General features: G+C 38.8%; 1 protein-coding gene across 2 annotated transcripts in view; it reads right to left on the bottom strand.

Annotated features, from left to right (window-relative positions):
* NOL4 (nucleolar protein 4) overlaps positions 1–27998 on the bottom strand; it is a 305245-nt gene that overhangs the window by 35029 nt on the left and 242218 nt on the right. The window contains exons 7-9 of one of the 2 annotated variants that reach the window (XM_063451430.1): positions 22015–22194; positions 19341–19532; positions 7931–8044 (exon numbers count right to left, since the gene is read on the bottom strand). In XM_063451430.1, coding sequence (XP_063307500.1) covers positions 7931–8044; positions 19341–19532; positions 22015–22194 — 486 coding nt within the window. The remainder of the gene's footprint in view (positions 1–7930; positions 8045–19340; positions 19533–22014; positions 22195–27998) is intronic. The other variant, XM_063451431.1, reaches the window with a different exon arrangement.

Genomic DNA, 27998 nt, shown 5'->3' with positions numbered 1-27998 from the left:
GAAGCCTCCTGTCATGTTATAAAATTGTAGATTATGCTAGCTTTAGTGTACCTATAATCTTAATTTTATTAATGACAGGAGGCGAGTATTTCCCACCCATTCACTATCGTTTTCCCCCCCTTTAGAGTCGCCTCAATAGGTAAGTTCATCTAAGATAAGAGTAATACACGATGTATCTTCTCCCAGGGGGGGCTAAGGGTTACACTCTATGGTAAATAGTTTAACACTTTGTTGGAGGTGGGCTATGATATATGATTTCTAATTACTGGATGTCATAATTTTAGAAATCCAATTCACGGATTAATCCTTGGTTTCGACTCTGCTCTCTCGTTTCAGCGTAAAGCTCCCTCAAGAGGACAAGCCTAGTTGCTGTATCATCAAGCATCATCTCAGCTCTCCAAGAAGATATCTTTGTTTACGTTCCCGTTCCCTCTCAAGCATCAACTTTCTCATCTGGCATTCTGGATTTCTCATCTGGACTTCTTTATCAGTTTCCTGTTCCTACTTGTTCGCAGCCAGAAAGAGGAAGTGACGTCACAGGGAGGGACTTTTATGCCATGTTATCTTTTTTCTGATTGGTTACCCTGTTACTAAGTAAAAAAGTGCTGCTGTGAAGCTTAAGTAAAGAAAGTCTTAAGCAAATACTCGCCTCCTGTCTTTAATAAAATTAAGATTATAGGTACACTAAAGCTAGCATAATCTACAATTCTATGCAACCTTTCAACTGATTAAACCTTAATTACCTTACACTGAAAGCTTGTGTGAATTGGCCACTGTGGCGGAACCCCTTTTTTTCTCCTATTTGTTGTTATAAATAGTTCCCCTCTTATTGTAAAACGCAGCGGAATAAGCTGGCGCTATAGAAATATTAACCAATAATAATACATGAATGCACCAATTTAAAGAGCTTATTTATGTTCTGTCCACTAGATGGCAATATACTTGATATGAAGAATCAGGTAAGGATTTGGCACAGTGTAGAAAATTTGTTTCCCTAGTCTAAAATGTACCTGCGATAGTTATACAGGGAAAAATACTGTGAACTACGCTAGTAAAACATATATGGGGCTTATTCACTAAACACTGAATTGTAATACATTGAAACAAAATTGAGCAAAAATCACTGATTTTGAAAAATAATTTTCATGTTACAGCATGACTATTTTACTGTACATTTTTTCAATTCACTGGTTTCAGATAACTACAATTTTGTGATTAGTGATCAAGCCTTTGTGTTTTAAATTCAACAACCTACTTGCCTCCCACGTCGCCACAACTGGATAGAGTTATTGGGTTATTTTTCCCACAATTATGGCTGATTGCACTTGCAAATTGTTCTGGATAATCCTTTTTCCAATATCTAAATACATGCTCAGCTCTTATCCCCCTCCGTGCAGCACTACCTCAAGGCTCTTATTTGATCCTGATGTATTTCTTCCTCTATACACTTTCCCCTGGATTTTGCGAAAATATATTGGTTTCAATTATCATATCTGCAGACATCACATAGGGCTACACTATATGGCCAAAAGTATGTACACATCTGGCCATCACACCTATATAAGCTTGTGCTTGTTAGACATCCCTTTACAAAACTATGGGCATTAGTTACTCCAACCTCCATGACTACTTCTGCTTTTAGAAGTGGGCATGTAGTAAGGAAAATGTATGTGCAGCGTTTCCTCTTGAAATGTTACACATATCGAGTAATCTGCACATTTCTTTCAGGGTCTAGCCACACCATCGACTCACTCTTTTCCGGGCTCCCTCAGTGTGCTGACTCCCCACCTCCCAGCATTTTAGATTGCCTTTGAAACTCTTCGCTTGTCCAACCCCACTCTCTTCCTCCCTCCACTCCCTCGGCTCAGAGTGCACACATGCGCTCTGAGATTGGGAAAATGGTCTGATCAAATGCTTCCCTATGAGAAGAATTTCACATATTCAGAGTGACGCAGTGTGACAATAGACAGGGCGAGGAAATGAGTGAAACATCACTTGCCACTAGATTCAAGATAAATTTTATATTACTTATTTTTTTTTCTTCACAGTTAATTGTGCCCAAAAGAGCATTATAAAGCAAAAAACAAACAATAGTTGTCCCCTCCTCTATGCAGCTACAACCAATGACACAGGAAGGACTTCCCACAAATTTGAGGTCAGGCAGTGATGTTAGAAGATATGGTCTGGCTCACAGTAAGCATCCCGATTCATTGAACAGTAGTTGTTAATTGAGGTTGTGGTCAAGGCTCTGTACAGGACACTGAGTTCCTCTACATCACATTCATCAAACCTGGTCTTCACATACCTTGTTTTGTGCCAAGGGTGGCACAGTCATGCTGAACAATAAACGGTGTTACTCAAACTGGTGCCGCCAAGTTGGAAGCACACAATGTATGAAATGTCTTGGTATCTTGTAACATAAATGACCCTTCGCTGGCACTGAGGGACCTAGCACAAACCCTGAAAACAAGCCCCAGACCCTTATCCCCCTTCAGCCATACTTTACAGCAAGCACTATGCATTCCAAGAGGTAAAATCCTACTGGCATCCGCCACATCCAGATTCATCCATCAGGCTGCTAAAGCATTTGTTTGCACTACTCCAGTGTTCAGTGTAGACGTGCTTTGCACCACTTGCTTGACATTTTATAAAGCTCCTGATGCAGATAAAGTTGCTTCCAGAGGTGGTTTGGAACACTGTAGTGAGCAATGCAACAGGAAACTTGTACGTGCTACAAAACTTAGCACTCTGTTCTGTGACTATGCATGGTCTACCACTTCGTGCTTGGGCTATTGTTGCTCCAAGATGCTTCCACATCACAATAATAGCTCTTACAAGTTGAGTGGGGCAGATCTAGTACGGTAGAAATTTACTTGTGGTATCCTGTAAAGGTACCACATTTAATGTCTCTGACCTTTTCACTGCAAATCTTTGTCTATGGAGACTGCATGGCTATGTACTGGATTTTATGCACCTATTGGCAATGGGTGAGCCTAAAACACGTGTCCACACACTCTTATCTATATAGTATATTTCCATTCTCACTGTCGCCTTCATACAGGAGGATGTTTCAGAACGCTAGATGGCTCATTGATGATATTAATATGATCGGATTAAGAAAGAGGAACATTAAAAATTACCCGACAAAGAGGTATCTAGCTTAACCCCTTAAGGACCAAACTTCTGGAATAAAAGGGAATCATGGCATGTCACACATGTCATGTGTCCTTAAGGGGTTAAGGATCTCAGGGTCATATCACGTGTATACATTCTGGGGCTATTGTGATCCAATCGCCATGGAAACTGAATGTTTCTACACACTGCTTCACAACTGCCACTTTGCACCAGAATTGTTCTTTATAGATCTGGTCCTTACAAATATAAACCTCGATTTAATAAGCTTTCTAAATAATTCAATACTGTTGGAAAAACGTTCCAAGTGATTTATCTAGAGAAGTTACCATTAAAGTCTATGGGAATTTTTGTAAATAAATCTTTTGTCAATTTTACAAATAGTATTGAATCATTTGAAAAACCTATTAAATCGAGGCCATCGCTCTGTAAACCCACATTGAGTACTAAATAAAACACGCTGCAATCACCATGGAAACCAAATAAATATTCCAGCTAATGGCTCCACTCATGTTCATTATGCCAACTTAATTTCTCAGTGTACTTATCCCCAAGACATTCTAATACTGTGATATCTAAAGCACACAAGCTATGTTTAACCATGTGAATGCTTGCAGCCGGCAATAACAATGTGCTGTTCTTTTGCATCCATCAATAAGTCCAAACCTCTCTGTTTAATCTGTTCTTGGTTATCTGCCGGAGATCCTCCTAATAATATTCTTGTCCGTGCACACGAGACCCTCATTACAGTCCAGCCATCCTAATACGATTGATTTAAAGCCACACTCCATTAATGTTAACTGTAATTGATGCCACCATGACTGTTGGACTTGCTGTGCTGGGTTTTAACAGCCCTCATTTATTAACAAAACCATATTTGAAAGTTGCCCTCCCTGGCACCATTCCCCTGTTACCAGGTAACCGAGTGAAATGAATTGTGCTTCACGATTGGTCGGTGGTTAATCATTAACTTAAGTGCACAAATCGACAGTTTATTATTGTAAAAACAAAATACTATATTTGAGGAAAGAAAAAAATGAATTGGCATTGCAGTAATAAAACCACACTTGCTACTTCTGTTAATACGTACTTTATTAACATTAAAATGTGTTGCATTAAGGTAGGACAGCTAATCCATGTAAACATCTACATGAAACCGCTCTGCTCAGGCTGCTGCTATGACAACTATCCAGAGGCAAATGTCAGGTCAGCTCTCAGCATATGTGTCTAGGCCATAATTGCTTTGTCAGGGACCTAATGGCTGCCTTCATCTGCCTCTTGAGTCCTTAAGAGCTAAAAGCAACACTTGCAATTCTTAATGAGGAGAGTTTTTATTTGCCACTTCACTTTTATCTCTTATTTCTTTTATAAAAAAAATATTTTTTCTTAAAATTATTGTCATTTTTTATTTCACACTTTCTGTTTTTATTCCATTCTAGTATAGCTATCCAGTTTGCTGCCAAATGAAGACTAAAATATTGTCTTTCAAGTAAAAAGACAGAAATGAGAAAAACAAACATTAAACTCAGGATTAGGATGGACAATGGAGGCCTGGGATTATAATCTTGCATCTATTAAACAAGTTATCAAATAATACCCCATCACTGCCCACAAGGGGGTGCATTCACTTAAGTTTATAAGACTTTCATGGCATTGTACTGGTCTCTCCTGTAAAAGTATCCCATCAATCAGCTGTAACAGTTCTTCAAATTCAGTCTCCGTTAAGTTCAATGAAGCTCACTATACATGAAAGGGTCTATGAACTCCGTCACACAGTTTTTTGTCAAACAGTTTTGGAGCTGTTAGCCAAAAACAAGGGATCTAGAACACCCAAAGTTGTTTTTCTCAGTCAATCTGATAATGCAGTATTTACACGACCACGTGACAATACCAAATCAATATCTATAAAAGGTTCAGAGCGCTTGTGTTGTTGATATATATTTATAGTAAATGTTGCTTCTTGTTGTTATTTTTTCTACCTTGCCTTGAGGTTTAGTTTGATTTTGAATAGTCCCAAACAGAAAGCTGTTTAGATACAATTAGTTGGACACTCTGCAAGACCTGCTTATCACACTGATATCTTAAAGGAAGACTATAGGCACCCAGACCACTTCAGCTTAATGAAGTGGTCTGGGTGCCAGGTCCATCTAGGATTAACCCTTTTTTCTATAAACATAGCAGTTTCAGAGAAACTGTTATGTTTACACTAAGGGTTAATCCAGCCTCTAGTGGCTGTCTCATTGACAGCCGCTAGAGGCGCTTCCGCGCTTCTCACTGTGATTTTCACAGATTTAACCCCTTCCACCCCCTAGAGCCCGGCGGGAGGGGGCCCAGAGGGTGGGGGCACCCTCCTGGCACTAAAGTGCCAGGAAAACGAGAATGTTTTCCTGGCACTATAGTGGTCCTTTAATACATGGAGACCTATGAATGTTATAGGTGACATGCCACTCCTATTTAATTTATACCAATGATAATTACCTATAATGTCTGTAAAACCTTCTTTTTTCATGAGATGTTCTGAGGTTTTTTTTTTAATTTATACAAATAATTGAATAGAAAATGATGTAATTCTGTTCAGAAAGGCAAAGCCAGAGCAAACACTACACCTGAGAGGAGCAGTAGAACCATTGTTTAATGTCCTCTATTCTCTATGTCTTCCCTTTGCTGACTGGCAGGTGCGAAGGACACCGTTTATAACAATGATTGACAGGGAGCATTATAGAGGTTCCTAGTCAAAGAACAAAGAGTTCTAAGCTTTAGAATTACATTTTCACCTCCCCACAAATATATTTGTTAAATAAGGGAATAAACAAACAGAATATAAAAAAAGACATGTGGGGTAGAATCATCGGTTTAGTGCTACAGACCAAGTGAATCAAATTCCTGTGTTTCATGAGAAATATATGTGACAATGTAAAACAAGAATTTAGATACTAAAATGAATAAAGCTTAGTAACTTTGTTTTTACATTGCTTTTTAGTGCGTTATATATAATGCATTACAAATAAGGATAGTTTCTACTCCATAGTTTCCATTTAAGATATCTATGTATTTGTTAACAGTGTTGTTCACACAATGCATTTAGTCCATATTATGCTCGTTCATATAAGTGTAATTTTTAAATGAAAATGATTGTGAAGCCCTAGCAGATGACTCATATTAATGTATAGAATTTAAACCCTGATGCACTTGTTCATTGCAACATTAGAACAGCAGATTTGTTACCACTTCTTTGGCAGGTAATAATAAAGGTTAGCTCAATGATTTATCTAGACAATGACTAGCATCCCTTTCCAGCCACAATAGTAGAATTTATCAAAGGTTTGGGTACTACATCCCCACCAATGATTTACAACCAGTCTGCAAACAACCTACCAAGTGTTCGTTTGATACATTACTCTAGTCTCCAAAGAGAAACATAGGCTTGCCTTCATCCTATTAATGTATTAGCAGCGATGGGATCCAACAAAGATACTGGTGTATCTGTATTTTCTATTTTAATGGACATTTATTGAATGGCATGTAGAGAGTAGACAAGTCAATAGAAGTTTGGCTAGGTGAATGGAATCTGATATATACATGAAGGTAGCTATATATCCTAAACTAAAGATACATTAAACAAATATATGGTTTTAACATCCAGGAAGATACAGGATTACCTGTGAATTAAAAAATAAAATGTGTTTAATTTAAGCTAAAATAGGCAAGCTGAGAATGTAGCTAATTCGAAACTCACATGTTTAGCCTATATTTTGCAAACTCTTGTTTTTAATTCATAATTTACTGCACATGCTATCACGTATACACATACATTTAGTATGAAGTATTTGGATTGTGTAAACAGTACACACAACAAGCACAGTAATGGAAAACAAAGACTCCTGTGGATATTAATTGAGAAGATGTAGGAATTAATTTCACTCACTTTACCTTTATTAAAGAATAAACCCTTTGTCTTAAGGTGTCTTAGCTCCAGAACATCTCCTACTTTTTTTGGTAAAATTGTAGGTAAATATCTATGAGAATTTCCAAGAGTTGGAAAAATAGAATAGAATAAAATAGAATGAGCTCTGCATTGGACAATCGTGTTTCTAAAGCTACGGAAATGTAAAACACACAAATGGTGTGACCTCAGCTACTCCTTAACCCCCTCATAAGTGCATTACCAAGGACAGTCACAGGGAACCTGGCTCATTTATGTAAGGTAGGTGGAATCTGATCTTGTCTTTCTAGAAGATGGAATACTTTTTTATATTGGAGTAATAATTCCTGGATTTCCTTGTACTAGACTGTCTGTGCATCCATTTTTTTTTTTGGGGGGGGGGGGGGGATTTGGAAATTGTTCGGATTGGCAGATTAGAGAGTATTGGGTCCTGGAGATCTGCAGTCGCATCCAATTACAGTGAGCTATTTCACTTCTTGGGGCTCCCAATTCATTTTTCATTACCTGACTTTTCTCCCAGAAGATACTCTGACTTACTTTATGAACAGATTCCAATGAACAATACTGGATGGATGGCTAGGTATATACTGTACAACAGGCTGTGTAAACTCTAAAAACCTATTCACTAATAGCCTGGCTACCAGTCTTACCACAATTTGTGTCCTTCAGAAAGAGGGGCTTAGTGATTATAAAATTGATATGCCAAGCAGTGTGTCTCAGAAGAAGAAGACTGTCTTCATATTTTTTATTGAAGTAACGAGTATAAAGATGTATCTAATTTACACACAATTTCAGTTGCGAATACCTTTGTCACCATTATTACAATGTGTAAAGTCGCCCTGCCCATAAAATTACCTGTGGTTTATCTAATCGCATCCTCTTTGCAGCATTTCGACTTTCACTTTCACAGGCGGACGCCAAGATGCTTTCTGCTACGGCTGAAGTAAGGTGTGAAGGGATAGGCCGAGACTAAAAAAGAAAAATACACAGCGCAATTAAAATGTAGATAACCAAATCCCAAATTCGGTACTTTCTCTTGAACACAAAGATGCACTCACTGAAATGCCATGTACAATACACATATGCACACAAACACAATTAAGAGGGGAAAACAGAACTTAAACAGATGAAAAATGAAGACATTCTCCTTCCTACTGATATATTCTGTATTTTTTTTTACCCTGCAACATTTGATCGTTTTCATGACACACCAGCTGTACCACGAGTGGTTTACAATAATGATGTGGTTAGGCATTACTATAATAACACTATGAACCTTTGTAACGTACTTTCAATATATTATGCACCATTTAGAGATTTGTGAACACACCATTCACAGTCAAAACCGGACTGACTGACAAATGTGAGCCCCCATACATCCCCCCCAAAATACAACACTGATAATGAATAACATTTGTACCACAACTCCCATCCCCCATGTGCTACACGATGTTGCCTATTCTTGCATAAATTGTATTTCCCATCTATATCATCATGTTTTTCTAGTTATGGCAACCAAAGAGATAAAACAGAAAAATGGTAGCAGAAAACCTGTATATGTTAAATGTGCGTTTACATAAATAAATGCATAAAAATGTGATTACTATGGAAACAATATAATTCTAAGGTTTAAGCTGCTACAGCCATGGAACCTTCATACTCCTAGGACTTTATCCACTATGTAGTGAATTAAGGTAATATGACAACCGAGTAAAATCAACAATGGGCAAACATTGGCTTTTTAAAACCAAAAATGTAATTTTTTTTTAAAGATTTATCATATTGTACTGTATTGCCTTTTTAAAATACATTTTGTGAATATATGTTTTGTTTTAGTGGTTTTATCCCATTAAAAGAACACTAACATTTAAAATAAATGTATTTTTTACGGTGTTAGACTGTGCCTTGTCTTTTTTAGATGCAGATCTCCCCCCCCCCTCCCACCCCCTTTTAAAATAAGTAGTTACCAACCTACCCCAATAAAAAAAAAAGTTAGAAAACTTGCCTTTATTCCAGAGCTGGGACAGTCTCCTTGCAGTGGCCACCGTCTATTGTGAGATCATCAGGATTGATAATCTCTGTCCAATCCAAAGCTTTCCATAAAAAAGCTATGGGGCCAGCCATGACAATTGCTGCATTTTGCCAATCTTATGATTCTCTATGAGAAGCATCAACTGTGTTAGATGTCATCATGCTCTGCATTATGACACCAAACATAAAGTCCTCTATAAATTAAAAGCGCCAAAGAGGATTTGCCTCTAATGGCGGTTTGTGTGTTTTCTGAATTGATGTGAACTGTTTCTCAGAAACAGCAATAAAGGGACAACCTCTATGCCCCAAACCATTACATTAAGATGCAATGATTTTGGTGCTTAGAGTGTCATTTAAATCGGTTGGCTGGATAACAGATGGGTCCTCTAAATACTTTCGGTTAAGTTCCTTAAATATATAGAGCTATAGGACATACACCAACAATATATACAACTGTGTATCAATATACGGCGTATGGCATTTTTGCACTTGTTGCAGGCAGTTGTAGAGCTTATGTTTCTATTCATAAAAATATATATGTTACGTGTTTTTATGCACTTAATTCTGTGAATACTCAGTCTGGTAAGTAAGTATAACTCAAGGAAGCCAATATTTCTCAATCGTTACTGCAAATTTCTTTTAAACAATATGATGATACATTGGAGGTTTCCAAGGTTGTTCTACAAACAATTACTGTGTTATGTATATGTTCAGTACTTACAAATATTACTAAAAAGTTACTAGCTTGGGTAACAGAATCTATGTAGAAAATAGTCAATCAGCGTTTGTCACTAACATGGCACCAAAGTAGACGTTTGACAATGAGATCTCTTAGTTGTCTTCCAGGTTTTACGAAAAATGTTAAAATATTGGTTAGACTGAATCTTTGGAGGCTGAGACAGCAGTTCACTTTATTAAGTTCTGCCCTTCAAAATGTTAGTGCATAGGACAAACAGATTTTCAGTTTCCTTCGCTATATTTATTATCTTTAATTCTAAGGGAGGCCACACAAAAAGATAAAAAAGCAATATGTGTTTTATTACCTTACATTGTAATGTGTCTACATGTTTGTTTCAGTAGGATATTTTTTTATTTTTTTCAAATAAATGATCGCTTACTGTTAACACATATTGCTTCTTTTTTTAAATGATCACAGCTCAATAAGATTTTAGTGCTGTTCTACGTTTTGTATTTCCCAAACGAATATATTTGTATAAAGTAAAGGTTCTCCAGTGGATTATTTTCTATAACAGCCAGCATGAATCAAAGTAATCCCAAAGATGATATTTATCAAGAAGAACTCTTTAAAGCCCTGGTTTACTGAACTTGGATGTTCAGCCTCCTAACATTACTGCTAGGTATAATTTACAGTAATAATTAAAAAAGGGAAATTAATATACTTGTATTACAGTATGCCTTGAATATTGAATAATTAGATAATATATCTTTTTTTTTTTATAAAGGTCATATAACTTGGTTGTTTACGTTCCATGCTGAATTGTGATATTCTTATAATGGTAGAACATGTGGTCTTGTAGCTGCTATTGGTCTGTAATGACCACCATGTTTTTCAACCATTTCTGGCCGCTGGCTAGCAGACAAGGTTGGGAATAGGAAAACAACTGCACAGATACCAGTTGCTAGCCCATGACTGCCATCAGAACTAACTGTATAGCAGCTTTAACACAATATAGATTTGGCCTTGCTAATTGTATTCATCTTATCCACAATAAAAGCCAAGTCATTTTTTTACACAGAAGGGAATAAATGGAATTCCGCCATTTTTACTACAATGGAATCAACAGCATTTTCCATAACTTCATTTTCTGAGTAATCGCTTGCTTTATTCATTCATTTCTCACTAAAAGGACTAACCCATAGAGGTAAGATTGAAGGTTACCAACATTTTATGACTGTGTTGTATAAGAAATAAAGTATAGAGAAGTGCACGCATTCATCCTATTACAAAAAGGGGGGAAGTCTGTGTGACATATTTCCTCAGAGACAGACAAAAGAAAACAAAATTAATTTGTTGCTCATTATAGATTAGTACAGTCAATACACAATGTTTTACGTCTCTCTGTGACTGTTAGAACACGTGGCATTCAGGTAGCTTGTGGTATTTGTCACCCAGTCCTGCCATATCCCCCACACACCCACAATTGCTCTCCTAGTCAGTCACATTTTTCCCTATCTGCCACCACAAACACAACAGCTCCCTTTGACTCCCCACAGAACACATTACCTTCCTCAGATACAATACTGTGATTAACCTCAAACTGCACATACATCCTCTTATACTCTTTAGAGAAAAGTGCTTATAGTATGTATTTTTTGGCCAGGCAAGGAGCTACGTTTGGAATGACTTTAATTATCAGTTGAGATATATGTCCTGTAGTTCTGTCTCAGTTAGCGTCAGGCCATGTAAGGGAGCAGATATCAGCGGCCTATGTATGAAACATAGACAGCGTGTTTTGCAGCACAAGATGGAATCGTGTGATGTCCTCAGCCAACCTGCTGCCTAGAGCTGGTAGAGTGATTGCAAACTCCTCCTGCTGGCTGTTATTGATCAATCAGAGGTGACTGGAAGAAGCATGCCACATCTAAGAACCAGTGCATCAATATCTGTCTATAGGTTTATCCATGTATATAGATACAGATATATCAAGATACACAGATAGCGCTATAGTTAGATGTTGATGAACGCACTGGTTCTTAGATGCTTCATATATATATATATTTTTATAAAAATGTGCTTTATATATATATATATATATATATATATATATTTTTTTTTTTTAGATGATTTTTACCAGTGGCAACCAATGTGGCATCAACCAAGTTCTGGTATATAAACATAAGGATCTGACATTGCAGCAATCACATTTTACCTATGGTTTGACAGGGCTTTTTATGAGTGAGGACTTTGCTAAAGTTATCCTAGTAAACCTGTAATTCCTATGTATTTATTATGCCCGGCTCTGCTGTATATACTATATATAATATGCATGGATGCATGGTCTGTGTAATTTGGACGCAGGTCCCGTCCTGCCTCTACTTTGTAATTAGACAAACAGGTTCTGGTGGCAATTGCCACATAACAAATTTACACTGTTTGAAATATAGTGCTTTTCTCGCACAAGCACAAAATGGCTACTTTGACCTAAAACGTAGTTTGCGTGTGACTGTTCACTACCTGTTGCAATAAAGTTGTATTCAATATTGATCTATTGTATTGCAGTAAACAATATGAGTATCAAAGATGCAACAACTATGACTGAACACTTTGAACCCTTTTTGGCTAACACAAGGGAAAAAAGAAAGGGTCATGCAGGCACGAAAACAACGAAAAATATATACACATGGCAATATCCACATCCACCATGAGACACTTTGTAGTTTACATTGAGACCTATATGTTCTAAACAAAGGGTCCTGGACAAAATGTTCTTGCATTTCATATTGGGCAAAGCAATGGCTCCCACTCCTGTCCCAACAGATGTGTGTAAGCCTGCATACTGTTAGGATCTCTCTAGGAACTAGTGAAAGATATAAACCTATATATACAGTGGGGAACCCCAAGCCAGGCGCACCAGGACGTAGTCAGCTTACGTCTGACACACTAGAAGCTATCGGCTTTGTTTCTCATGTCAATCATCCGGCATTCAATTTGCTTTTTACTTATGCTCCAGCTACACCAAGTATCAACAAACGGAAGTAGACAGTACCTGTTATACAGAGACCAATGTTTTGCTAAGTGACAGGAATCCTCAAGATGGCGGTCAGGAGTACAGTAAATAAGTAGCCTTATGTGTTTCTACTGGGATACAGGAAATGCATTCATAAACGTACCTCCTCCAACTACAGGGTAGTATGCACTGACTAAAACTTTTTCAATTTAAATATTCAATGTGCGTCTGAATTCCCTTGCATGCTGGATGTTTTGCTGGGCTGGGAAACTTATTTTGTTGTGATTTTAAAAATCACTATTCCCTGGTGTGTGCCATTTTTTCCCTAGTATTTTGTGAATCTTTAGGTTGAGAAGCTATTTTGCATTAAGGGAACATCCATTTTTACAGTCCAGGGATTTGAAATGTTTTCTCTTGTCACAAGAGAAACTAGGTTGTCACATGTGTACACTATATCAGAACCTGTGCTAACCTGACATTCATCATATTACTTTTAATTAATTGACAAGTGCTGAAGTTATCTCTGTAGAAATCATTACCAATCACTCTAGTATTCAGATGCTCTGCAAAATGTATTCTAATATGTTCTGAACAAATATTTTTCTGTTAAATAATTCACCAGGGCTTCTAATTTAGCCCTCTGCAAATGCCCTCCTCACTGCTCAAACATCTAGACGTGTATTAATTAAACACAACTCGTGAAGAATTGAGAATGGACTTGATAATTGTTTTTCCAACTCCGTTATTTTGCAATTACGTTTGTAAACTGTTTTCAATTCTTCGCAGTTCGCCATTTAGTTAGCAAGCAGTAAGTTCTTACACTGGAGGCTTCACTCACTAAATAGTGAATGGTAATAATTTAAAAAACGATTTGCCAATTAAAGGTCAAATTAACGGTTTTGGAATCAAAAGTTATTTCCAATTGAGTTACACAATTTTTTTTTTTGTCAATCTTTGTTTTATTGAGGCATATTTGGTTTAGGGTACATAATGAAGAAGGGAAGACAGTAATAAGTTGTACAAGTTGGGAATATCACATCACAATACGTATTGTCATAGTGAATCGTCAGCCTCATTTTTTTTTTTTAAAGTGAAGAACAGGTATAGCACAGCATAACAAATATAACCATAAACAGCGCCTGTCTAGGTGGATTATTAAAGTAAAGAGTCGGTAAGCTCTACAACCCCGTAGGCCTGCTGTGGGCGAATAAATCGACAGGTTAAATTTATATCAAGCTAATTTTCCAGTAAATCAACAACAAGAATGGTGCGACAGTTGTACATGTAGCTTTGAACTGTGTGATGTTATCATCGGGGTTAAAGCGAAGGATGCGAGTGTAAAACTAGGGAAAACCTGTGCGGATCAGTCTGAAACATGGAACGGTAAGTCAAGTTACATGCTGGACAAGTATGAGATGAAGTCAATATATTCAGGGTTAGTAAAGGGTAAGACGATAAGTATGTTATGAGGTCATCTATGCGGAGTGTGGCAGGTCACAATGTAAGCCGGCAATGAGATTAGGTCAGCTGCCATTCCAATGAGGTATTGGTGGTAAAATAGTGCACATTGGCATAACTGAAAAAACGATGAGAATATAGCCGGGCCTATTCCCTTCAATCTGTCAGATAGTTAAAGAAGGGATATGCGCCTCAGTCGGGAACAGAGTGTATATCCATTTGACAGTTACACTTAACATGACTGAATGAAGGGTGATGTTAGTCACTGTGGAGTTTTGCATGAAATTCTAACAGGGTTTATGAGCCTTAATATGAAATTCCCTACAAGTCAAGGTTTAGGCTCATGTTAGTAGCGTGGTTACAAGTGGGTTTAGTGGGTACGATGTGTTACTTGCAGGGTATTGTAGCGTGGTCAGGTAGTGAGCTTATTACATGGGAAGCGGTCTATGGTGGTATACGGTGGTGTATTACCCCTAACCAAGGGGGGCATCGGGGGGGGGGGGGGGGGGAGTGTTAGCGTGCTGGTACCTTTCGCAGGCCTTAGCTCATCCTGTGTTCGTCATGTCTGGAGTTATGTATTTAAACTTTACGCTTAGGATTGACACACAAACAAAACAAGAAAAAAGAGGAAAAACAGGAAAGAAACACTGGACGATTAGTCCCAAAAGTCCAGTGGCCTTTATGCTGGTGAGATTAATATGCGGGAGGGTTAAGAAGTGCCCTATGCTCAGCAGTGTCGGTCAAGTAGCGTGGGTCCCTGTGAGTCCTCCGGTTGCTGTAGTCAAGTCTGGGGGCTCGACATTGTCCTTTCGCGTGGGACGAACGGCATGCTGGTGGCTGGGTCCCCTAACTCGTGCTATGGTTCCGGCGGTAGGGTGGCAGGTAAGTCTGGTAGGCCAAGATTTTTCAGAAGTGCTGGTGCCTCTTCGTCCGATGTTATCGTGTGAGTGAGTTCATTGTGGGGGATAGCAGGGATCTTCGTGGTCCCCATCTGTAGGGCACTCCTAGGTTGCGCAGATGGCTTGTCAAGTGTGATAGTGTCTTCCGCCACTGTAGCGTGGCCCTGGTAAGATCTTGGTAGAACGACAGCTGGGATGTTTCAAAGGTCAGGGGGGTTTTACCTCTGGTTGCCGCCAGGAGTTGTGCTTTATCGTGGGTGGAGGCGCATCGTAATATGACATCTCTGGTGGGCATGTTAGGCATCCTGGATGAGGTTGGGAGCCTGTATACGCCGTCTAGCCCGAATTTACGATTAACTGCCGGTGGCAAGATGGTGGTTAAGAGTCTACGGACGCAGTGCGGCAGTTCGGCGGCCTGGATCTCTGTAGGTATACCCCTTATTTTTACGTGATTTCGCCTGGCTCGGTCTTCCAGGGCGGACATTTGTAGCGTCAAGCTGTGTTGTGAGGTTTGCAGTTGATGCATCTTGAATGGTCGCCATGCCGGCTTTGAGGTGCGTGATGTCTTGCTCCGTGGTTTGGACGCGCTCCTTGACATTGTGCATGTCGGTTTTCAGGCGTCCCACATCAACAGCTAGCGTTTTTTGTATGTCCTTGACCCAGTTTTGTAGGTCCTGTTTAGTGGCAAAATCAGAGTCTCCCATTGCTGCGGTCTTTGCCGGCATTGTGAGTGCTGTGTCAGTTTGGGTTGATGAGTGGGCCGGTGAGAGGGAAGGAGTGTGGATCATTGTGGCGGCTTTGGGCAGTGCTGGCCTCTGGAGCAAGGTTCCGATGTCCTGTGCCATACCTGGGCCCATGTGTGCCTTCTGCGAGCATTTCCCCATGGGTTCGGGGGTTTCCGGCCTGTATGGCTCGAAGTCACTTTCCGGATCGGAATCACCCTGCAGGTATGTCCCGCTGAGTAGCTGCTCGAGGCCGTGCAGGCTTGGCGCGTGGTAGGCCTTAGGCCTGCGTTTTGCACTCCCGGACTTCGGAGTGTACCGGAAAGGCATCTGCCGGTTCGGTATGTGGGCCTGGACTCTGTTCCGACGTGCTCTGGTTCGGATGGCCGGCAGGTTCCAAGATTTCGGCGGATTTTGGGTTACAAGGTGGGAGCCCGCGAGAATGGCGTCCGCTCCGTTTCAGGTCCTGGCCCCGTCCCCGAGTTACACAATTTGGCTTTCAATTCCCAACGTTAAAAATTCAAGGTAAGTTAATTTCCCCAAAAGTCCCTCTTCATCTTTAGAAATGTTAAAAACAATATAACAATAAAAAAGTTTGTGTTTAAACATTTTTTATTGTTGTTCTCATCCTGCTTTACAAATCTTCAACCATAATTGTTCAATAATAAATTCTACACTATCCCGAAAATGTGTGCTGGCTCCAAAGAAGTCCATGTTTTGACTTTGTTTGAAATTCTAACTAATGCAAGACACATTTCTAAATAGCCTACTGGGAAGTAAATGACTAATATTTGCTGGATGGATCTATTTCACAAAAGTAGTGCTAATTAAAATTGATAAAACCGATTGCAGTGAGGCATTGTCAGAGTGTGACAGGCAGTTCCAGTGCTGCTATCTAGCGGAAAATACATGATAATTTTAATTCTCTCCGCCAAGCAACTCTTTAATGTTCTCCCACTCATCTTCTGCCACCAGCTATGCATTTACTAAATCTGCTTACCACTTCAATATTTATCTGTTTACTATTCCTTTTTACCAACAATATTTTATTTTTAATGACTCTGTTGTGCAGCAAAATGTTAAAGTAAAATGGCCCAACAAAAAAAATGTCTGCGTCATGTTGGTTTCATTTCAGCTTGCACTGACCCAATGGAATGATTTTCAGCTCCTATTTGGTCAAAGACGAAGCAGCCTGTGATACAGTACATTATATATTGTCCACAGTGGATCACTGATGCCCACAATCCAAGTGGCTTAGTGTGGTATAGATAAAAACATAGAGACATAGAATGTGACGGCAGACAAGAACCATTCGGCCCATCTAGTCTGCCCGATTTTCTAAATACTTTCATTAGTCCCTGGCCTTATCTTATAGTTAGGAGATGCCTTATGCCTATCCCACGCATGCTTAAACTCCTTTACTGTGTTAACATCTACCACTTCAGGTTGAAGGCTATTCCATGCATCCACTACCCTCTCAGTAAAGTAATACTTCCTGATATTATTTGTAAACCTTTTTCCCTCTAATTTAAGACTATGTCCTCTTGTCCTCTTGTTGTGGTAGTTTTTCTTCTTTTAAATATAGTCTCCTCCTTTACTGTGTTGATTCCCTTTGTATTTAAATGTTTCTATCATATCCCCCCTGTCTCGTCTTTCTTCCAAGCTATACATGTTAATATCCTTTAACCTTTCCTGGTAAGTTTTATCCTGCAATCCATGAACCAGTTTAGTAGCCCTTCTCTGAACTCTCTCTAAGGTATCAATATCCTTCTGAAGATACGGTCTCCAGTACTATGTACAGTACTCCAAGTGAGGTCTCACCAGTGTTCTGTACAATGGCATGAGCACTTCCCTCTTTCTACTGCTAATACCTCTCCCTATACAACCAAGCATTCTGCTAGCATTTCCTGCTGCTCTATTACATTGTCTGCCTACCTTTAAGTCATCAGAAATAATCACCCCTAAATCCCTTTCCTCAGATGTTGAGGTTAGGAGTCTATCAGATATTCTGTACTCTGCCCTTGGGTTTTTACGTCCAAGATGCATTATCTTCCACTTATCCACATTAAATGTCAGTTGCCACAACTCTGACCATTTTTCTAGTTTACCTAAATCATTAGCCATTTGGCTTATCCATCCTGGAACATCAACCCTGTTACATATCTTAGTATCATCAGCAAAAAGACATACCTTACCATCAAGACCTTCTGCAATATTACTAATAAAAATATTAAAGAGAATGGGTCGAAGTACAGATCCCTGAGGTACCCCACTGGTGACAAGCCCAAGCTTTGAATATACTCCATTGACCACAACCCTCTGTTGCCTGTCACTCAGCCACTGCCTTACCCATTCAACAATGTTGGAATCCAATATTGGAATCTGATAAATGATCTGATAAATGAACAAGAGCTTAATGGTAAACATGAGTTGCAGCTCATATACAGGATAACACAGACAATGTATCTGCATGTAATGGTGATAACGATGGATATATAATCATGACGGCGATGGCAATCCATGCAACATAGATGGTCATATGACCCATACATTTTAAGTTCTGTTAAGTTCTTCACTCTCAGGCATAGGTCCATGCCGAACAAAACAGAAATGATTCCACAATACAATTTGTAAACTGTTAGGGGGAGATGAAGCTATATAGCATTTAAACATTTGTAACTATGAGTTTTAACACAGTAATATCGACAAGGCTGAGTGTCTGAATAACCAATGATCTTAAAGCATATCACCTTCACATTGTTGCTTTGGTTTTACATACATAGCCATTACACTATGAGTACACCCGAGTATATTCTACTTATATAAGGTTCATAGTACGAATATACATAGACATATATATTGTCATAGTTGAATATTTACTTATTGTCAGTCTTGCTTTCAGAGTTGTTGCACTTTTACAACCATTTTCTTTTGTTTTTCCCCAATAGAAACTAATTTGAGAAAATAATAATTGTGTTCTGAGAAAACGCTAGTTCTAGTTTTAGATCTTTGTGATTAAATTAGAATGCTGTAACACGGAATCCCAGCTAAATCCAGAGAAATCTGAAGTATCGTGCTAAACTCTGTTATGGCCAAATAACGACTTTTTCCACTCTTCTCACAGTTCATCACAAACCTGTCCATATCCGGGAGTCGCATTCATATAAAGGGCACTAGTAGCTCCTTCTAGCAGGCAAAACAGGCAAGAATTGAATCTTGATGACCTGTAAGCTGACCTTATTTGCCACTCTTACTTCACAGGTATGATTTAAGAAACAAATGGGAAGGGAAAAATAAATCAGGAATGATGAAAGGATAAAAATAAATAAAAATATGTTTTGACGTGATATAACTGGGAGGAAGGGGGAGACACTAAGATGAAAACAAAATAGTGCCATGAACTTACATACGGGGTTTTGATGGGCTTGATTATTATTTTTTGTTTTGTTTTTACGTCAAAACTCACCATCTCAAAACCACTTCTTTTCATCCGCCTGCAGGACTTGAGGTAAGTGCGTATGCGTTTTCTGGCACGCTCTTGGTATTCTGGGAATTGTCGCCTGCATGAGTCAATGATAGCCTGGATCTTTTCTTTGGGCTGCTTAGAGATTGGGACCATTCGGTCCAAGTTTTCATCTACAAACAGCCTTACAAACATCTGTTGGTAAGAGGGAGACAGAGGACAAGGGGTTGGCGGGCTGCTCTCGTCTATAACTACCTTTCATTTTGACTGGAATAAAATATCGACACTTTCCCATGGGAAAAAAATATATTAGAAGACTTTTTAATGAGAGCAATGATTTATTTTAATCAGCTATTGATGGTTATTAGGGTAGGGGATTTCAGAAGGCAAAAATAATAAAGAAATCCTAAAATTTCCCTTTTTGTAGGACCAAGTCCAAATTCACGCATAGTCCCCTGCTTTGTCTCATAATGGATTTTGAATCTTTTAATTTGAAGTGTAGTTTAAAAAACAAAAAAAGAAAACACATTATAAACCACATTACACAAGACACTTTGTACACAGCTGCAACAGTGTTTTGGCTTCTCAGGGTGGTACCGAAGGTTGGAATTTACAAAAACAAAGGGAAAAAGAAAACATACAAGCACAAACAAACAAAAATACATCAGTCCTTCCTTGACCCACTTCAGAATACACAGACTTTCTACATATACAAATACTACATATATATATATATAGAGAGAGAGAGACAAACAAACACACATATATATATATATATATATAATATATATATATACATATGTTGCCTTGTTGTGTTTTACAGTGTTTTTAAAGTCCTTAAATACACTGGATTGTGAATTCAACATAAAGAAATTAATGAATGCCTTTAGATTTCCACAAATAATTCGTTTTCAAAATAAGTAAAAATCCAAAGCAGACATTCTGCTGTTGTTAGTAAGAGGGCTTTATGAAAGAGTAGTTGCTGTACATTACTCACATTTCTTTATAGAAATCGTCTTACACAAAGCCACACATTGAAACATAGAAAATCTACCACATAGAAAACCCTTTTCACATAATTTGACCATTCTCACCGGGATTAATTCAGCTATTCACAGATTGGTCCCCATACCTAGTCTTTTTATTCCATTGTCACTAACTCAACTCTGTTTCCCTTCCACTCGAACAGCACCTAAATTACTAAGCTCACTGTACATTATTGGCATGATGTGACATCTTACCTATAACAATATGTTTCTTTCAATGTTTCTAAATTTCATACCAAGCCAATATGTCTTTCAAAAAGTCAGCTATATACCTGCCCACCTTGCACATTATGTCTTCAATGTGTCTTGTTGATTGTGTTTTCTCTGTCTCTGGAGTACAATACATTCATTTATGTTCCCTATCTTTGGAACCCTGTCAATTAAACCTCTATTAACAAGTCTCTGCACTCCACAGTGTGCTAGCTATACTATAAGAACTTCTTTTAATCACAGTTATACTTAACTTATTTCTCTAATTATGGACATTATCTGTAGCGCTACGGAATCTGTTGGCGTTATATAAATGGCGATAATAATAATATGTCTGCCAATTGCATGCACATTCTATAATATCATATCCACATGTGCTTTATATCCATTCTGTTATAATATCTGCATACGTAGTATATTTATCGTATCGTGCCAAAGAAATATAATACTTTAATGCGTCTATCCTTACTTTCTGTACCTCCCTCTAATGTGACGTGCCAAGTACACTGTCAGTGCTAAATAAAATACATATGTAATAATTGCACTTTCTGTACACTCCCATCACTATAATGAACTTGTACAGAGCTAGGTGCACCTGTTTGTGCTATATAAATAAATGTATGTAGATATAGCCGTACACATTTATAAAGAACAGACAGACACTGGCTTCCCATATTCACCATTGTTAGTACATAAGAAAAATCATTTGTCGACAAGCATCAATATAACATTGCTCTTGGTATATCTATTACAATGCACTTCCACGTTTTACAAACAGATGGCAGCATGTGAATAGCATGAAGATCTGGTGACATTACTTTCTAATCTTCATTGCCAGGTTTTGTTTCAATATTATTTACATTTTTGTAAAGATAGGTATTGACGTAAAATATTTCTTGTGAAATCGTACAGAATAGCACGTGTAGAGGCGCCTGTGGTGCAGCCGCTAGTGAATCTCTGGTGCTGTGTCACACTGTGGTTTAGTGGTGATTAGAATTGTGTTTTTGGTTTGATACTTCCTACAACCTGTGTTCCCCTGCCTGCCTCTTCTCTATGGTCTTATCCCTCCGCACCCCTGGTGATTATTTAGTAGTATAACTGGTTAGAAGTCCTTAAAATGGAAACTGTAAATCAATCTAATGGGGAAACAGTATACAGCATGACATATATTCTGAATGTGATAAAACTGCTGAATCAATTCATCTGAAAAAAACAAATGCCCATTTTGATGTAGAGCAAAAAAATCTAACTAAAAATAAAGATACCTGATATTTGGAGAGTGAACAATGTTAAATGTGCCTTTATTACTGTTCATTCATTGTTGGCTATTTTCAAAATTCATTGTGAAAGTCAGCTGGCTGCTTTTCGTACATTTATACCACAGTTGCCACAATAGACAAGCGGTAAAAAAACATACTCACGTTAAAAGCTTTAAGGCGCTCTGCTTCTACCCCATCTGCTTCTGTTGCCTTCTCTACATCATCGTGGTCATCATGGTCGTCGTCGTCTTCATCCCCCCGATTCAAGGAGAGGTCTTCACCACATCCCCCTACACTTTCATTTTTACCAGAGTCATAGCTGGAGTAGCTATGTGCCGGAGACTGAGAAAAATAGAGAGAGTCGTCAACTTCATTATCACTACAGCAAAGAATACAATCTCCTTCACACATCTAGGCAACATTCAGGCAGCCTAAAGCCAGATACAAATCCCACAGAATACGGTCTGTGGAGAAGATGCAAATGTACAGACATTGAGAGATCTGACTAGACAGTATGCTAAAGTAAACCAAGCATACATTGTATCAGGAAGCATAACTTGAAAAAAATAAAGCTGGACATAACATTAAAACCTACCAATCAAGGGAGCTGAATTCTGAAATACGACACTGAAAATAGTACTATTTATCAAAGTGATTGTTTAAGTGCAGATTCCATTTGTTTTAATATTTGTGGATGTGTTATGTGTGCTGTAAATTAAATTGTAATAATAATAAAGGTTTAAATCCCATATAATCAGAATCCTATGTATCCCCTATATTTAACTATGATATTTCCATGTCCTTGTTTGATTCCACATTAGAAGTCAGTTATATTATCATTTCCATTGACTGCAATTGTTCACTTCACTTACAAGTAACTTAAGAGAGAGGGCCAGCCCATAAGGGAGCCACATAGGTCCATGAGAGCCAGGCAGCATTTTATCAGGGTTGCATTTCAAGCTGTAAAGGGCAGCAGATTCGGCTGCATAACATCCACAGCACCACTGAAGAGCAGTGACAATCTTAATGCTTTTCTTTTTTATTGGCACTGATAAGGGCTAAACACTCAGAGGCTCCCCCACCCCTCTAGAAAGATGGTACAGTTAGTAAGACTCTAAACTCAACATGTGATTAAACTGTGCAGTTTGTGATGTCACATGACAAGAAACGCTCAGACGAGCAGCGAGGAGACTAGTAAATCAAGTAGTCCTTAATAGTACAATATTTATTCAGAATAAGCAAATTAAACAAATTAAAAAAAAACAGGAGTACAATTGTGTCATTGCAGCACATTATGTTGGCCTGACCGTTTGTAGACAAACATGTTAAAGGGACACTATAGTCACCAAAACAACTTTAGCTTAACAAAGCAGTTTTGGTGTATAGATCATGGCCCTGCAGTCTCACTGCTCAATTGTTTTGTTTCTGTTTAAGCAGCCTTACCACACCTCCCCTGGTTGTGACTGACACAGCCTGCATGAAAACAAAATAGTTTCGTGTTTTCCTGCTCTGTATATTGATCTTTAATTACATACAGGAGGATCCTGCAGGGTTTAGCAGGCTATTAACAGAGCAGGAGATAAGAAATTCTAAAATGAACAGAATATAAAGGAAAATAAAGGAAGTTTAGACACAAGATCACTCTTTACAGGAAGTGTTTAGGAAGGCTGTGTAAGTCACATGCAGGGAGGTGTGGCTAGGGCTACACAAAAAAAAGAAAAGAAATGAGCAGTGAAACTGCAGGGGCATGATCTATACACCAAAACTGCTTCATTAAGCTTAAGTCATTTTGGTGACTATAGTGGTTCTTTAAGGTAAACAGAGAGGTGATGCGGGTCCAAATCAAACAAGGTTATAGATAGATGGTAGGAAGTGGGGTAAAATACACAAAATGGAAAAAAGGGACAACAGATTGCGAAGCGTACAACACAAAATGTGTGAAGTATTATAGATACCATAACCCAATGAAATACTACTCAATTCATCAAGCTCCAAAGAATGAAAGCTGACCCGAGATGGTCCAGCCAGAAATCAATGATTTCCATTGAACATGTACTAGATACATTGCAGCTGAAGCACTAACCGCTGTGAATTCCCACATTCTAGGCATGGAATATGCCTTGTTACATAATTTAATTCATTACAGAATGAGTGGCAGCATATTCCTCATACAGTTACAGTAATAACAGGTAGTGTAACTGAAAGACTCAAAGAATAAAAAAGTGGAGACAATGCTGTACCTAGCAGCAAACCCTGATATAAAGTCCTTATTGAAAATTATTACAATGATATTCTAAGGGCCGGCTTCAGCTCCTTCATTGTAAGGCAATCAAAGAAAACCACAGGGTTACAAGTTTTCCTCTCTCGATTGTGCTACAAAATGTAGATTTTTTTTTATGAGTTAATTAAATACAAATATAGCTCATCAGGTAGGTGAATGAAAATATTAGGTCAATATTAGTTTACATGAGGCTCCAAATTGTTCAACACAACAAAAATACAAACAAACAAAAGCTATCGATACAATGCACAACCAAATAAATGGGAAATCTCATATGAAAGCTCATTGGCTCACACACCATTGGTTATCTGCATAGATTGTGCCGAACGATACTAGAATTCCTACACAAAAATATTGCTTCTTTAATGAAGTTAATTTTCTTTAACTGCTGTCATATCATTTGCTTATCAATAATAGTCATTTAATGACAATAATAAAAAAAAATTCAAAAAAGATAAAGTTTGAAATATTAACTCTGCAACAGTGCAATCAATAAAACTAACATAAATGTACTTGTATATGTTTGTGTGTGTCTGTGTTTCTGTTTGCATCTCCAGCAGATTTTACATAATTAATCAGGGTATCGAAATTTTATACAGCCAGAGGGGGCAGGCTCAAGCTGTGGGAATTATAATGATGTTTGTGCAATCTTGACTTTTTGAATGGGTACTTGAATTTATGGACATCTTAAATGAGCTAATGAGATATATTTTTTTTTTTTTTTTTAAATTCTTTATTTTTGGTGTGCAGGTTATATAACATAGCCGGCAGTGCCACAACAGCAGCTGCGTAGCATAACATTTAGTACAATAATAGTAAAGCGGCATATTGTGGCAGATATTAGCACAAAATTTTTGTTTTATGTGACATCATCCTCAGTAGGTAGGTTGCCCCACCTTGTTAATCAAGGACAAGAGTGCTCCGGTTAGAGTGTTCGAGACGTGACATAAACCCTTGTGTGGATGGTTGTGTGCGTCTGTGGATGAAGGTGTAACAGTAGTTAGGTTTAAGTGATAATATAGTGTGAAAGAGTAGTGGAGACTAGACCCGTGGTCCCTAAGGAACCTGTAGCGACGTGTGACCGGTTAATGGGGTTATCACGGGTCACGTTCCTCTTGCGGTGCATGAGGGTATACTTGTGGGCCTGTGGTGAGGCAAGAGGTTGGCACTCACTCCTGGCATGTAGTAGTGTTGCAAGTGGGCGTCAAGTGAGTGGGGGGGTTATGGGGGGAGTAAACTCCCTTTGCCAGCGCTCATATGTCTTAGGACTAGGACGTGTCCCTGGGGGTATAGTATATGCATATGCGAAATTAAACAACAGATAATCAGAAAATTAAACAAAACAACAAGACGTATAGCATGGTGAAAAACATAATAACTGTGGCCCATAAAAGGCATAAGCTCTGTGTACAGTCTGTAGCTAATCAGGGAACTGCAGTTGTGGCTGGGTCACCTCGCAGGGCGGCGGGAACAAACGGGCGGATCTTCTCAGGGTCCCAGATTCTCTGCTGTGTGTCCGGAGCGGAGGTCAGTGTCCCCTCTTGGGTGGCCGGTAGTCCGAGTTTCCGTATAGCGTTAGGTATTTCTTCAGCCTCCATCACTTTCAATGTCCCAGTTTCTTGGGTGATTATGAGGCTCCTCGGTGTGCCCCATTTGTACGGTATTTGGAACTTCGCGAGTGTTGCCGTCAGGGGTTTCAGGGATCTCCTCCAGTCTAAGGTTGCTCTCGAGAGGTCCGGAAAGAAAGTTAGTTGGTGCTCCTCGAAGGAGTAAGGAGATTTATTTCTCGTGGCTGCCATAAACGCTTGCTTGTCAGGGCCATTTCGGAAGCGGATTATAACATCCCTTTGCCCTTCCGGGGTACCTGCGGGTGGCGCTGGGAGTCTGTAGCTGCCATCTAGCTGCATTAATTTAGCTTGTTTGGCTGAAAATAAGTGGGTCAGAAGCCTCCGGATTAAGTGAGGTAGTTCTGCTGCAGTGACTGTGTCCGCTAGGCCGCGGATCTTCACATTTTTCCACCGCCTCCTGTCTTCTGCTGCTGCCATGCGGTGCTGTATTTTAGCTTGTTCGCCCTTCAGGGCAGTGAGTTCTCGCTCTAGTGCTGCGAGTCTCGTTTCGTGGCCCGTTGTAATGACCTCCGTATCATGGAGGCGGGCAGAGACCCCTCTTATTTCGTCCCGGAATGTGGAGATATCCGTAGCAATGTTGCGCCGCAGTTCGTCCAAGAGGGCCTTTAGGGCGTTTTCTGTCACAGGTGTCCCCTGTGGTCGGTCAGCCCTCTTGTCGGTTCTGCTGTTGTGCGCCGGTGCTTCCAGGTCTCTCAGGTCAGTGAGGGAGGTTTCGCTGGACGAGCACGACGGCCCATCCGTGAGAGGCGCCATGTCAGGCCTCATGGATCTCTGGGGCCTCCAGAGGAGATCGCCAATATCTGCCGTTGGCAGGGGTTTGTCCGACCGGTATTTCTTAGACTTGCGTCCCATCGTGGGTGCGAGCTGTAGCCCGGATTTGGTCAGGTTTTTTGGGTGAAAAGACCGTTTTTGGTCTATTTAGGTTGCTTATGGTGTCGGAGCTCCCGCAGGACACGTCCGTTCGCTTGGGCAGCTGGCTCCGCCCCCCCTAATGAGATATATTTATATGATCTGTCTGACGAGATGTATTAGCATGCTGTGAAATTTTATTGCAATGGAAGTATCTGTGATGCTTCCTTTCAATTTGGCAGGTCATTTTATCCCTACCTTTTCATTAGACTCATCATGATCTTTATTGTTTTAAACTAATAGAGCTAAGCTCTGATTTATGACATTCGAGGTAGAATATTCCGTAAACCCAGCATGATTAAAATATCTGATTTTAAATACAAGGGCTACAGAAAATAGTCTTTAGATCAGGTATTTTTTTTCTCCATCTGTAAATTTTCAACTATGGAGAAAAGTTTTATAATGTATTGCCATTATTACATATTAATTCATTTTTTTGACACTATTTATAGCAGTACTGAATTCTCTCACATGATTTAGCAGTAATACTGAACAATCGATGGAGAACCACCATATATATTACATGAATTAGACGAACAATCAATTTCTTTATGCACATTGTCTGATATTGTGTATTATGCAATATGTATGGACATAGAAAGAAATCACTGGGTGAGTATTACAAGTTATCAAGGTTTAGTCTAGTGATAACATGACCCTCCGAGGCACCTTTTTACTAAAGAAAGAATGCAGTTTTTCTAGCCTTTCCTCACAACTACGACAATGTTTTCCATTCCCCTTATTAATTCTGCAGCTTGCGTCTGCACATTTTCTAGTTCTGCAATATACTTTTTTAAAACTGATGCCCAAAATTGCACAGCATATTCAAGGTCGGAGTTTGCAATTGATTTATAAATAAGCAAAATTATATTTTGATCACATGAATCAATAACCCTTTTTAAATGTAACAGCACCTTACTAACGTTTGCAATGGCAGACGTGCATTGCATACTGTTGCCTAGTTTTGTTTTTGTTTTGTATTTTCATCTATAATTATTACAAAGTCATTTTTATTTATTGTTATCCATAATTCAATCCCGTGTGGGTTCATTATTCTAAAATGCATGATTTTGCATTTATCTGTATTGAATCCCATCTGCCACTTGCCTTCCCAGTCCTCCAATTTATCCAAATTCCTCTGTAGACAAGTTATATCATCTTCAGACTGTATTATCTTACCTAGTTTTGTGTCATCTCCAAACACCGACACATGCCTTTCAATGCCCACTTCAAGATCATTTATAAACAGATTAAAGACCAGGAATCCACGCTTGATCTATTTGAAAATGTTCCATTTACAACTACTCTCTGCACTCTATCTTTAAGAC

The sequence above is a fragment of the Pelobates fuscus genome, chromosome 4 (assembly GCF_036172605.1).
Source record: "Pelobates fuscus isolate aPelFus1 chromosome 4, aPelFus1.pri, whole genome shotgun sequence".
NCBI lineage: Eukaryota > Metazoa > Chordata > Amphibia > Anura > Pelobatidae > Pelobates > Pelobates fuscus.
This window is presented reverse-complemented; position numbering and strand designations above follow the sequence as displayed.